Source organism: Jaculus jaculus, chromosome 6 (assembly GCF_020740685.1).
Source record: "Jaculus jaculus isolate mJacJac1 chromosome 6, mJacJac1.mat.Y.cur, whole genome shotgun sequence".
Classification (NCBI taxonomy): domain Eukaryota; kingdom Metazoa; phylum Chordata; class Mammalia; order Rodentia; family Dipodidae; genus Jaculus; species Jaculus jaculus.
The window spans coordinates 162,245,520-162,259,690 of record NC_059107.1 but is presented as its reverse complement, the minus strand read 5'-3'; the positions used below and the strand labels follow the sequence as shown (position 1 = coordinate 162,259,690).

The 14,171-nt window shown below is 53.7% G+C and overlaps 1 protein-coding gene across 1 annotated transcript in view; it reads right to left on the bottom strand.

Moving 5' to 3' along the window:
• The window catches only part of Fbln1 (fibulin 1), an 89,474-nt gene that overhangs the window by 51,383 nt on the left and 23,920 nt on the right, over nt 1–14,171 (bottom strand). Inside the window, exons 8-13 of the mRNA XM_004650388.2 lie at nt 13,126–13,263; nt 8,750–8,893; nt 7,877–8,005; nt 6,903–7,028; nt 3,436–3,555; nt 1,728–1,859 (exon numbers count right to left, since the gene is read on the bottom strand). Of these exons, the coding sequence (XP_004650445.2) occupies nt 1,728–1,859; nt 3,436–3,555; nt 6,903–7,028; nt 7,877–8,005; nt 8,750–8,893; nt 13,126–13,263 (789 nt within the window). The remainder of the gene's footprint in view (nt 1–1,727; nt 1,860–3,435; nt 3,556–6,902; nt 7,029–7,876; nt 8,006–8,749; nt 8,894–13,125; nt 13,264–14,171) is intronic.

Here is a 14,171-nt window from a genome sequence, read left to right as displayed (position 1 = left end):
TAAGCTTTGTAGGCAAGTGCCTTAACCGCTAAGCCATCTCTCCAGTCCCTTACCCAAGCTTTGAACCCAGGCAGATGGGCACTGACATCTGGCATGCCGACCACCCAACACCTTCCCACAGCTCACAATGTATGTCTCCCTTGCATCCTACGAGGGATGGGTCAGAGCCACCATCTCCATTTCACAGATAAGAACAAGCCTAGTGGGACTATGCATCTTGCCCTGGACCCCAGGGCAGTAACTGTAGTGGTTGGGTGGGGATTAGGCCTGGAACTTATGCTCTGGGGTTCCAAAATAAAGAGCCCCTTGAGGTGGGGGATCCCCCTCCCAGACACTGCAGAGCTGCCAAGGGCTGAAGTTCAGTGGATGCTGCAGAGCCCGGGAGGCGGCTGTGAAGAACTTCCACAGCCTAATTGTCAGTAGCAAAAACAATCCTCCCCAGCCTCCGAGGTCATAGCTCGGGAATGTGTTTGTGCCGCATCTGGGCAGGACCCCAGGCTGTGGTGAGGGTGCTGAGCCAGCAGAGGGGAAGGCAGAGCCATGAAAACAAGGGGCCCGCCCAACCCCAGAAGAACAAGTGGCCCCTCACAGGGAATGCCACAACCCCGGCCTGTCTTCAGCCCGTCACCTTCTTTACGACCAGGGGCTGCATATCTAGGACCTTCAGGAGCCCCTGGATTGACTGGCCCGTGGGGGCTCCTAAGAAAGCTGGAAAGACACGCTTCTGTGACGAGTTCCTACTGAGGCCCAGAATGCACATGCAAGCTACTCTTCCTCAGTGACCAAGTGAATGTCACAGAGCACAGGGAACTCCAGCACATCATCAGAAATGGGGATGAAGCTGGGCGTGGTGGCACAAGCCTTTAATCCCAGCACTCGGGAGGCAGAGGTAGGAGGATCGCCGTGAGTTCGAGGCCACCCTGAGATTCCACAGTGAATTCCAGGTCAGCCAGGGCTAGAGTGAGACCCTACCTCAAAAAAAAAAAAAAAAGAACAGCAGGAAGGAAGGAAGGAAGGAGGGAAGGACAGAAGAAATGGTGGGAGAGTACGAATATATTCCGCCAGGCCCGTCACTTATCCCAGGCTGTGGTGGACTCTGGCTTGGCCTGCTAGACCCTCACAGCCACTACTGTCCACAAACAGAGACTTAGGGGTTCTCATGTCAGACCTCAGCTACCTGTTTGCAGGGGCAGAGACCACCAAGACTTGCTGAACCTTTTGACCCAAGGACTGTTCCGTAGCCAGCCTGTCCACTGACAGGAGGGGAGTCTAGTAAGACTAGGCCAAGGCTGGAGAGATGGCTGAGTGGTTAAGGCGCTTGCCTACAAAGCCAAAGGACCCAGGATCAATTCCCCAGGACCCACATAAGCCAGATGCACATGCATTGTGCCCATTCTCTCTTTCTTCCTCTCGCTATATCTATCTCTATCTGTCTCTCTCTCTCTCTCTCTCAAATTAATTAATTAATTAAAAAAGATTTGGCCAAAGACTGGGGTCTTCCAGGCCCTGGGCCAATCTCAGAGAGCTGCCAAGGGCACAGCACAGGACTTAGGTGTCCTTGCTCAACAAGACTTTCATGGGGGGGGGGGGGGGCAGAGAATCCTAAGGACAAGAGTGCTGGGCCCCGAGTGTTAGAGACCAAGGCATATCCTTGCTGAGTCTGGGAAGTCATCTCCCCTGATGCTCTGGAGCCTGCGACATGCCCGGCTGGTCCCTGGCGTACTTACCTTGGCAGTTGCGGCCATTGGGAGCCAGTCTATAGCCTGACGAGGGGCAGCTGCACTGGAAGCTTCCGGGGACGTTGATGCAGCGGTAGGAGCAGATGTGACCCCCAGTAGGCAAGGCACACTCGTCGATATCTGCAAAGGAACAGCCCTCTCTCAGCATCTGGTCCTGGCCCACGGCCACAGCTGAAGAGGGGCCAAGCGGCCTGGGTGGCCAGGATGGTGCCCGAGGGGCAGCAGCAGAAGGCAGAGAGGCCTCGGAGGTCATCGTGACAGAAGGGGAAACTGAGGCTGAGAGAGGGACTAGGAGTAGTCCAGGAGCATTTAGGAAGTTCATGGTGTGGAAAAGGCATAGAGAAAGAGAATGAGGGTAATTTGATAATAAAAATCAACCCATCCAATCCAAAGCTCGCCACCCCTCCCATGAGTATATTTTGTCTTAAATGCTTATGTGCAGATGTGTCCCAGGTGCTTTTAAATTTTGGAAAATTCCACTTACATAATGTAATTGTCTTGGGGCTGGGAGCCAAGTGTAACCCCAAGATCCATCTGCTTTGTAAATACAAAGTTGTGTCTATACCATATTTTTAGTGCCTCTGTGTTTTGACCGTGACTCCCTTGATGAGGCCAGGCACGGGATTTTCCCCCGTGGAGTCCCGTAGGTGCTCAGTTGCAGACTTTAGAGGGCACGGGGGCAGGACTCTCGCCCAGCATGTGCAAGTTCGAGCCCTCGTGTCAGAACAAGAACTAGTTTGGAGTTTAGAGCATTTCAGATGCAGTGTCAGGATGTCCACTGTGGGAGTCATCTTAGCTGTGACCTTTGAGCTCCGCGATGCTCGTAAGTGGTCATGGCGTTTGACTGTCTAAAAGCCCAGGGAGAAGTGGCCCCGTGTGCGAGGGAGCCGGGCCTGGGGAGGGGGAAGCTCAAAACAGCAGAGGTGGAGCTGGGACTCTGGGGTGGGGTGTTCCCAGAAGACACCTCCTCACCTCAGACATATGCCACTGCTAAGCCCTGAGACCCATGGCTCAGGGTCTCTCCTAGTCATCACCAGCACGGCACGGCTATGTGCATTTAAGAACGCCTTTAGGGCTGGAGAGATGGCTTAGTGGTTAAGCGCTTGCCTGTGAAGCCTAAGGACCCCGGTTCGAGGCTCAGTTTCCCAGGTCCCACGTTAGCCAGATGCACAAGGGGGCGCACGCGTCTGGAGTTCGTTTGCAGAGGCTGGAAGCCCTGGCGTGCCCATTCTCTCTCTCTCCCTCTATCTGTCTTTCTCTCTGTGTCTGTCACTCTCAAATAAATAAATAAAAAATGAACAAAAAAAATATTTAAAAAAAAAAAAAAAGAACGCCTTTAATCCCAGCACTCGGGAGGCAGAGGTGGGAGGATTGCTGTGAGTTCAAGGCTACCCTGAGACTACATAGTGAATTCCAGGTCAGCCTGGACCAGAGAGAGACCCTACCTTAAAAAAAAACAAAAGAACACTCCAGAGATTGGGTGGCACCTTTCCTAACCTCACCCTCAACCCCAGGACTGTCTCCAAGTAGATCTGCCAGAAGAAAAGTGAGAAACCAGCCTGGCCTTGGAGGCTTCGCTGTGTGGAGACACGGGAGGTCTGTCCACCACGCGTCTGAAACACTCCAGAGGCTGCTGCGTGGTCTGAAGGTCATGGGGGCTCTGTGCAGCACACGGGTGCGGGGGGGTGGCTCTCACCTTCACAGGTGACCCCATCCACGTCACTGAGCTGGTAGCCTCGCCGGCAGTAACACTGATAGGAGCCGTAGACATTGGCACATTCCTGGCTACAGGGGCTGCTGAGGCATTCGTTCACATCTGAAAGAGAGAAGAGTCCTGGGGTCGTGGCTCAGGGCAACACCCACAGGTCCCTGCCCCCCACCCCCAGGGGCCCTACAAGGACCCTGAGGGCAGCAAGCAGAACACTTCCTGTCCACCTTGCAGACGCATGTACACAAAGTAACAGAAGCTGAGCGTCCAGGGCTGAGGCGGGGGCGGGGGGAGGAGAGGGGGCAGCTCCCACAACAGCCCCTCACTGCTTGGCATCTCTCTACCCCTGCCACCGCCTGTTTGAAGTCACACCATCTCCTGCCAGGATAGTAGTGGCATCTCCTGGCCTGGCTCCCTCTGAGCCTTTCCTGTCCCCATGGAAACCTGCTCCTGACCTCCCCTGCTTCTCTCCCAAATGGCAGTACAGGTGACACAGCCCATGGACGACACTCCTGGAACTCCAGAGGGAGAGAGAGAGGAGTGAGAACGAGAGAGAGAGAGACGGGGGGGGGGGGGAGAGAATGGGCACGCCAGGGCCTCCAGATGCTATAAACAAACTCAAGTTGTATGCACCACTTTGTATATCTGACTCACGTGGGTGCTGGGGAATCGAACCTGGGTCCTTTGGCTTTGCAGGCAAACGCCTTAACCGCTAAGCCATCCCTCCAGCCCATCCTTTTTTTTTTAAAATAAAACTTTATTGGAACACAGCCATAAGCATTCTAACTAAGGTCTATGGCTAGTTCTGTGCTTCCACAGCAGAGTGAAGGGCTGTCTACAGACTGTGGCCAGAAAGGCTTAAAACAGCCACCACGTGGCTTGTAGAGAAAACACCAACCTCTGGCTTAGCGTTCTCTAACATTCCTTTACTCCTGCTTCTGAGCGAGGCAGGAAGGAGGGGCCATCAGCCTCTCACCCAGGCTTACATCTCTGTGCCCCCCCCATGACTGGCCTGGTCCCCTCTGCTCAATCTGTGGCTAGCGTGACTTCCGGTCACATCCCAGACACTCTGTTTGATGTACTCTTGTTCCACACAGCAGAGCGCCACGGCTGGTCAGGTCCTGGGTCTCTCACAAACCCAAATGACTGACCAAGTTCTGCCCCAGGAGGCTGGCCAGGCCCAAGGCCATGTTCTAGGATGGGGACCCTAGTCCCCTTGAAACACCTGCCTGTGAAGGTTCAGACAGCCTGATTTAGTATGTTTTAAACAAAACCTGATGGTAAGCTCTGACCACCCTGTTTCTAAGAAGGGAAAAATCTCTAAGTATAATTCCTCTCCGTCCTTTTGCCATGTACTTTCTTTTTTATATATTATTTATTTATTTATTTGAGAGAGAGAGAGAAGCAGAGACAGAGAGGGAGAGAATGGGTGCGCCAGGGCCTCCAGCCACTGCAGATGAACGCCAGACGCATACGCCCCCTTGTGCCTCTAGTTTCCGTGGGTCCAGGGGAAGTGAAGCGGAATCCTTTGGCCTTGCAGGTCATCTCTCCAGCCCTGCCATGTACTTTCGACAGCCCAGCTCAAAGACCTGAAATCCACCCCATGGGGGTGTCATCATCAAAGGCCAGGACCCTGGTTGGGTGGGAGGGGAGGAGCCAAGTGTCCAAGAGGGCTATTGCTGGCAGTCACAGTGACCAGTCCCCAGCCCCGGACAATTCTTGTTTTCAATGTTCCAGCATTTGCGATGTCACCATGTCTGTTCTGGTGGACCCGGCACAGGAGGACAGTAGAGGCCTTCTCCGCAACACAGCCTCTGCGTAAGATCTGTCACATGGCCTTTCCAGAGGCCTGCTTTGTCATGTCGGCTCACTTCCCCCGTGGTTCCCAAGGTTGTCAAAGCAGTGAGCCTGGCCCCAGTACGCCCAGGCGCATGACCGCATCCCACGAGGCCTCGGAGAGGCGGTGTGGCTGCAGGAAGTCAGGGCAGCGGCAATCCTCTCTGACAAGCCATTTTCCCAGGTATTTCCTTAGCATGTTAGTTATGTGGGCTGATAAGCAAACATGCCACACCAAGCAAGTCTGTGGCAAGAGGGTGGCTTTCAGGACAGTGAGCTCAGGGCTGCCTGGGTACATGCGCACAGTCAGAAACAATAATCAAAGCTGATAAACCCAGAACACTGTTACGAGAATACAAGACACACAACCCCAAACCCAACCACTGACCCAGCCCCACCCTGGGGACTAGCCAAGCTTTAACGTGGCTGCTACTGACCCAGGACCACGTCCTAGGGTGGGGACCCCAGTCACCTGAGGTCTGGAGAGATGCCTGAGGGGCTGGAGAGATGGCTCAGTGGTTAAAGGCACCTGTTCACAAAAGCCTAGGTTTGACTCCCTCGTACCCACATAAAGCCAGATGCACAAAGTGGCGTGCGCGCCTGCAGTTCGTTTGCAGTAGCAAGAGGCCCTAGTGTGCCCATACTTGCTCTCTGCCTCTGTCTCTCACACAGATAAATAGATAAAAATACCTTTAAAAAATGCTTGCCTGTCTGTGCTCACAGTCTTCGGAAAACCACGCTGGCACCGCAAGGAAGCTAGCTCCCCCCAGGCTAGCCTTCACAGTGCCAGAAGGCCCCAAGACAGTGGCCACCCACAGCATAAACAATCAGGGGACCCTGGGGGAACGAAATCAGCCATCCAGACCAGAAGTTCACATGTGTGCAACAGAGGCACACAGCCTCTAGCCACTGAAAACGAACACCAGACACATGCACCACCTTGGTCCTGAGGAATTAAACCTTGGTCCTTTGGCTTTGCAGGCCAAGTGCCTTAACTGCTAAGCCATCTCTCCAGCTCAAGAGAATCTGTTTTATTTCACAGAAGGCAGAGAAAATGGAGGAGGACCAAGATCCATTGATACGACTAAAAGCCGACTGCCCACCCTAAGACGTGCCACCTCTACCACATCTGCTGGGGCCCAGGAGAAATTGGAGGAAGTGGTGACGTGAATCCTGCTCTTACTTCTAGCCTGACAACCAGCTCCAGGGTGATGGTGACAGACACAGTGATTAATCAAAACCCATCAAAGCAGGAATCCAGAGGCTACAAGAGAGCTCAACACTAAATCAGACTGCCAACAGGCTTGCCATGGTTCAGGGAACATTGTGGAAGAGGGGACAGAGTGGGTAGGAATACCTTGAGGCATGGCTCCCCTGCTAACCCACAGGGACTGACTGAGGCCTCTTGGCCCACAGTGAATACCATAACCCCAGTGAGGAGGGTCCCAAGGAATTGGGAACAGGAGCCAAGGGATAAAAGAGTATAATCTGTTATATGTAAAATTACATTAAGGATTTCTTTAAATGACTGCGTGAGAGAACCCTAACAAATCTGTGGGAGAAGGAAGGGATGTGGCTCAGATTGCTGAACATTGGACTTCCCAACACCCCACCCTTACCTTCACAGGACCTGCCGTCCACAGACAGCCGGAAGCCCACCGAGCAGCTGCAGTGATAGGAGCCTGGCGTGTTCTCACACTTGTGGCCACACAGGCGCCCAGGGTAGCGCTGGCATTCATTGATGTCTAAAACAGAAGGTGGCTGGATCAGAGCACGGTCACTACAGCAGAGCCACGCCTCACCCTCTGCAGATGGGGGCCGTTCACAGCCTTGGCCCCACCTTCTTGATCGCTGCTACCTCCACACCCACCACCTCCACCCCTCCTCCTTCACCCCACTACCTCTACACCCACTTTCTTGCCTTCATGTCTTTGCTCCACCTCCCTCATCCTGACCTCTCTCAGCGTCATCTCTCAGAGGAGGCACAAAGTGACTTATGGGAAGGCTAGGACCACTTCCAGTGTGCCTATGCCAAGACCCATGCTCTGTCTACAGCAGCAATCTAGGCAGTGCCCCCTCTATAACCACTGCCCGTAGGAGGGCCCATTGGGATTTGTCAAAGGGGTCATGGTGGGGAGAACAACTCCACTGAGCACCTCGTTTGGTGACAGTAGGTGCTGGCCCAGCAGGGTCGTATCCTACTCCTGGTCACCTTTTGCTCTGACTGTCCTGGCCAGTGGCACATCCCAGGCCCATGAGCCCTATGGGTCTGCAGTGAATCTGTGGGGAAGTAAAACACTTGGGCCATCCTCAGACCTAGGCTGCAACTGTGGGAACCCTTGGAGGCGGGGGTCAGACAGAACTGCCTGATCGTGGGGACAGAGAGACTCACGCTGCAAGGGCTTTGCCAGCGGCCACACTGTGGGCTGGCGTCAGAGCTGCAGCTCAATCGGTGTCTTCACTCTGGGGCTGCCTGCACTTGGGGCCTTCTGAGATGAGGACGGGATGGACGCGGTCACTCTAGGTGCTATGGTCTGCCCCTGTGAGCCCCCCACAGGCTGGGACCCCCAAGGCCTGAAAGATGCCCACATACCCACACAGGTCCTGCTGATGCCATCGAAATAGTACCCAGCCTTGCACTCGCAGCGGAAGCTGCCGGGAGAGTTCACACAGTGGTGTCCATTCCCACAGGGCTCAGCGGGTGGCGAGCACTCATCCACATCTTACGAGGGATAAAGAAAGACACGTTGAAGCCCTTTATTGTGCACACTGAACCGTAGGCTGGCCTGTTCTTCACTGAGCACCTACTATGTGTCAGGTTCACGCTAGGAAGGCATCCAACCCCAATGCAGACTCGCCCTCAGGGAGACTAGCTCTAGCCTGCTAACACCGGCACCAAATGAGACAGAACGTGCCCAGGACTATAGGGGAAGACCCTGAGTGTATTAGGGGCCACAGGGAGGAGAGCGCCTTCCTTAAAAGGGATCTAGGCAAGTTGACTGCCTTGCATCCAAAGGACACAGGAGCCAGTAAGCCCAAGGAACAAAAGCAAAACAGAGACAGCCAGAGGCCCTGTGTTGTCTGGGGAGTGGCAAGGCCTATACTATCTGGGTCATAAGGCTTGTAAACCTGGGGCCAGCTTAGGAGAACTGAGAGCATTTGCCCTTCGTCACTAGTGGGGAAATGAAGAGCTGTCCTCAGCAGGCCCGAGCAAGCACAGGGCTTCAAACAAACTGGGCAGATGGGCAAAGACAAGGCTGGAGGCAGCAGGCACTGGTGCGCTACGGCAACAGTCTGGGTAAGACAACAGAGGATTCCGCCTGGAGACGGGCGGCGGGATGGAGGGAGCGGCAAAAATGTCCTCACTTTAGGGACCACTTCTCCCTTCTCGAGAAGGGAAGGTGGGTGGTGGAAGGAGAGGGACAAGTCAAACTTCAGGACTTGTTTTATTTATTTAGGTACCAACCAACACAGCGAGTGCCCTCCTCATTGAGATGATAGCCACGGCCACAGTTGGGCACGTTCTTCTGGCACGTGTAGGAGCCCTCTGTGTTGATGCACGTCTGCCCGACTGGGCACGGGGCACTGATACTTAAACACTCATTGATATCTGCAGAGGAAGCACACAGAGACACGGTGGTTAAGGGTGGAAGGCATCCTAGAACCCCTTCCCTCTCTCTTCAAAGCCACAAATGGGTGCCCGATCCCTTCACCTTGGACCACGCAGCAGCCTCCACAGTGGACCTGAGCAGCACACAGCCTCAGTACCTGCCTCGTTCTCTCTCTCTCTGCCCCTGACCCCAGCACCACCACTTTTGGCTGCTCCTGCAGGCCTGGCATTCCCACATTCTTATGATCCACATGGATACGCAAGGCCCTGAGCTTTAGCTCCAGGGAGACAGAGGGGTCTGATCCCCTCTGCCCCAGCACTGGACCCTAACGAGGCCCGAGACTCCTCTAAGTGGTGGGGTCACCTGCCTCACCTGGCTAAACATCGGATCCCTAGTAACATAGCTGCAGCTCACGGCCACTCAGGGTCCACCCATGCTCGGCCAGGGAGCCTCGCCTGAAAGCCATGGCCACAGAAAAACCTTCCCGCACCCCCCTGCGAGCTGACTGGCCATGCATGGAGCTCCCTGCTAGGGTCTCCTTCCCTGGGGGTAAACGCCTCCAGCAGGGGGCGCCGTTGGCTGTGTACCACCAGCTACCCACGGCAAACTGGGCAACAGCTCAGTGGGCTCCTTCTGCTCAAATGTAATGCCAAACAGACTGAACCTCCTGCTATGGGAAGTCCTCTAAAGGGACCCGTTTCGGATCCCCTGAGAGAGTCCTGGTTCAGATGCTTCCACAGCACAAGGCACAGCAAGAAGACAGTGCAGCTGACGGGCCAGCCAAGCCCACCCCCTTCAGACAGTCTCAGAAACTAGCCCAACGCCTCTCAGCCCACACAGGGACAGCGCAGTACTCCACAGTATACAAAAATGTTCATGTCCATTACCACCCTGGGCCACCGTAGCCAGCCTACAAGGGACAGGCGTGTTACTGTATGCTTCATATGAGAAAACCAGAGCCTACAGAAGCAATGCCTCTGGCTCACAGCAGGGGGCGACAGAGCCTAGGCTGAGCGCCTCCGAGACACTTCAAGCCCCCCACATTAGGATCCCGCTGGCCAAAATCTGGCCCACTGATTATTCTTGTAAATAAAGATTTATTGACACCTAGCCAGGCCCACTGTCTCACATATGGCCTACAGCTGCTCTCCTGCTATGACCATAAGATCTCAGTGGTTGTGACGAAAACCAGATGTCCAGGAAAGTTGCTATCCATTACCTAGCCCTTTACAGAAGATCTGGCCAGCGCTGCCTGGCGTCAGAGGTCAGCGTAGCTTCCAGCGATGACTACAGCCTCTGCCCTCCCACCCACTGACTGGAGTGCTTCAAACGCTGTTTCCTGTAACACTGGTGTCCCTCGAAACTATGCTCCAGAGAGGGGTGTCCCTGGCCTAAGTGCCACAAAGATCAGGCAATGGATGAGTGAACGAAAGAGTGAGTGAAATGAAAGAAGTCGAAAGCAGATGAACAAACACAAAGTGATACAAAAGACGGTGAGTTTGGGGGCATGCTGCCCACTCTCCCTCTTGGGGGTTCCCATGACAAAAGCACAGCTGGCATGCTCCGGGGACTTCCCAGACCCCAGACCGATGGAAGCCAGCACTTCCCAGGGCCTGTGCGCATCCTCAGCACTGCCCTGGAAAGGGGAAGGGGAGCGCTGCCCTGGCCCCTTCCCTCCTCCTCCTCACAAGGAACACAGGAAGCAGGGGAGGGGACTGAAGGAAAATAAGAAAAGAAAAGAAAAGAAAAGAAAAGAAAAGAAAAGAAAAGAAAAGAAAAGAAAAGAAAAGAAAAGAAAAGAAACCCCAACTAAGGAAGAATCCTCAAGGCATAGGTGGCCCTCAAGGGGCTATAAAACTCTCTATTTTGTAATGGGAAGAGGCCTCTGCTTTCTTACCCTGACCTATAATGGGCTGGCTGTTGTGCTGCTCCGGGTGGCTGGGGCTCATTCTGGCTGGAGCCACCAAGGACGGGGCCGGGGTGGGGCCAGCGCTTCCCATCATGGAGCAGGCTGCTCCAGAGACATGAGCAGCTCTGGGCTGCAGGCCCTGGATGCATGTAAGAGCGTCCAGCGGCTCCCTCCCGGCTGGTCTGGGTCAGCTCCCTTCCTTTTCTCCTCTGTGTCCTCAGACTTGCTGTCGCCCGGGCTAGCCTTAAACCCTCGGCACGCCTCACCCTTCCAGGAGCGGAGTGCAGGCGTGCGCCGTTACGCCCAACTCGGCCCCCACTTTGACTCACTCTCCCCTTAGAACTATTTCTGCTGATGCCATTGTTATTTTAAACACAAATACAAGTGCTGACATGATATGACTTCTAAATACTTTGTTAAGTAGAGAGTGGCAGAACAATTTGGTCCTGTTTTCATGAAAAAAAAACACAGAGTAAACAGCGCCCAGGAGGGCGGCGGCCCCGCACCCCGCAGATAATGGGCACAGTACGCCTTCCACACCTATGATGCCCTGATTTGCACACGTGGGTTTCATTATAAAAAGAGGTAATTTAAGGGCTGGAGAGATGGCTTAGCGGTTAAGCGCTTGCCTGTGAAGCCTAAGGACCCCGGTTCGAGGCTCGGTTCCCCAGGTCCCACGTTAGCCAGATGCACAAGGGGGCGCATGCGTCTGGAGTTCATTTGCAGAGGCTGGAAGCCCTGGCGCGCCCATTCTCTCTCTCCCCCTCTATCTGTCCTTCTCTCTGTGCCTGTCACTCTCAAATAAATTAAAAAAAAAAAGAGGTAATTTAAAAAAAAATACGTTCTGAACTTGGCTGTGAGGAGTGAGAACACGTAAAGGGGTCCCCTCATCTGCACGGAGCTAAGGGGACGTCAGAATACAGAACATCTGGCCTTTGAGGTCACTGTGGACCCAGAGGGAGACGAGGGGAGAAGCACAGATGCCAGGCTGGAATTTGGCCAACATCTGTGAGGGTTCTCTCTGATCTGAGAGCGACAGCCCACTGCTCCTACACCTCAGCCCTGACCCTTTGGAGGGTCACTTAGAGCCACACTGTGACTGGAAAAGGTTTTTGGAGAGGGTAATTCTGCGTGAGTCAGGGTTCCCACCAGCAGTCTCCTCCACGGAGCCCCTGAGCCGGCCCCAAGTGTGCGCGGGACCCTTCGGCCCCCCCCGCTCGAAGCCCGCGCTAAGTGACAACAGCCCTGTGGCGGGAGGCTGGCAAGGGGCCAACTTACATGCCAGCAGAGGCCTCCACCACACAGACACCTCTGCATGGGGCCAAGAGGGAGGCTAGGAGGCTGTACGGGTAGAGCTCAGATAAGGATGCCGTCCTGAAGAGGTTCTGCCTTGAGTTAGTTCAAAAGGGATGGGAAGGTGTATGGAGGGAGAGTTTTCAAACAGTACCAAGAGAGCAGGGCCTCACAGACACCTTTCTGAAAGAGGAAAGGACAGACCTACACCCCCCACCAGAGCCCCTCCCACCTGAGCAGGCCTCCTCTGCCACACTAAGTGCACAAGGCAGTTTCTCTCCTTTCACACTAGTCCACTCAGCTAACAAACATTTTTTTTTTCCCCCACTGTGGCAAGATACATATAACTGAGCTCCTGTGACTGTATGGGTTCAGTGGAACTAAGCACACACGGGGCAGCTCTCACCATCTCGAAGTTTTCCCATTTATTTAACCAAATTGAAACTGTCTCCATTAAACACTAACTCCCCACCCCTCCGGTGCCTGGGGGCCACCAGTCGGTCTATCCTCCGTCTCTACGAATCCCACCACTAGCAACAAGTATCTCTGTGAAACCATCTCGGATGGACTAAATGGGTGAGGCAGAAAGCAACCGTGTGCCAGGCACTTCCCATACGCACGCCTCGTTACAGGAACCTGCTTTGGTGCTCGCCTCCAGCCCCATTTTACACAGGAGGGACCCAAGGCTCAGAGGAAGGAAATCCATCTTAGGCCATTCAGTTCAAAACCAGGACTTCTCATTCCAACTTCCAAACTCCTTCATCCAAACCACAGCAAAGCAAACTAAAGCCTGGGGGCCAATCCCAGCCCACCAGCAATGTTTATAAATAAAGTTTTATTGGAGCCCGACCCAACCATCTGTTTCTGTAGATTCTGTGGCTTCTGAGCTGTGACTACGGAGTTCAATCACTGGGACACAGACCACATGGCCCACACTACCTAAAGTATTTGCTGTGTGCCCCTCCAGAAAGCGTGCCAACCCCCTGCCTATACTGGACTGTCCCCTGCCTAGTGGCAGGCACATCTTACCAATGCAGCTGCCTAGAGCATCCTGTATAAAGCCGCTCTTGCACCGCAGCTTGGGTCTGCAACGGAAGGATCCCAGAGTATTCTGACAGATAAAATCGGGGGGGCAGTTATGAATACCACTCTCACACTCGTCAATATCTGGTGCATCATAAAAAAAGGAGATTGTTAGCAAGAGTCCTGCCAGAAGCATCTTACAACACTTTAATATCACAAGAAAGTACTTTTTTTTAATGCTCATTTCTCAGACTATAGCCCAAAACATTCCCACAGTGGTCACATGTAGAGGGGGCTTCAGTGAGCCACACCGTGCCAAGTTGTTAAGAGACTAAAAACACTGCCTCCCCACCCGCTCAGGCTTTAACGAGGCAAGCTCTCTGTTATTTAGCAAACAACCCAAGCATTTTCCTGATAGATGCATCATTATCATTCATTCAGGCCAAGTGTATGTTTAGATGAGATCATAAAGCAATCATCTTCATGACGATAAACAATCCACAATCCTTTCATCCTGAAGCCTTCCCAATACTCCAAATATTAGTCATAACTACATGAGGATAGGACAGGCCACGATGGACTGCCCTGCCTCAAGTTCATGGTTGTCAAATGTTCAAGTGTGTTATACTCAGCTGCTCTGGCCCCTGGGCTCTGGGGTTAAAAGGTCCAGCCAGTGTGCAGGGTGCGGCGACGGGGCGAACATACTCAGGGGTAGACTGCCAGGGGAACGTGTCTGGCTGTCATGCTACGCACACAATTCAATGATCAACATTTTTATGCAAGTGGCTCTGTCCTTGGGGAAGGCTGGAAGGCCTGTGCGGAAAATGGTGCCCTAAAAGGTCCTCCTCAGAGCCCTAGCTGCCAAGTAACATCTATGGCTGGGTGGGGAAAGCCTTTGATTCCATGCAGCGGAACGGGCTGTTCTTTGACCTCCAAGGAAGCCTGCACTCAGGTGGAAGGCAGCTGTTGTGCAAAAGTCCTTGTGGGGTTTTTGTTTTGTTTTTTTGGTTTAGCTATTCCTGTAGAAAGCACACGTGAACATCTGAAATCCT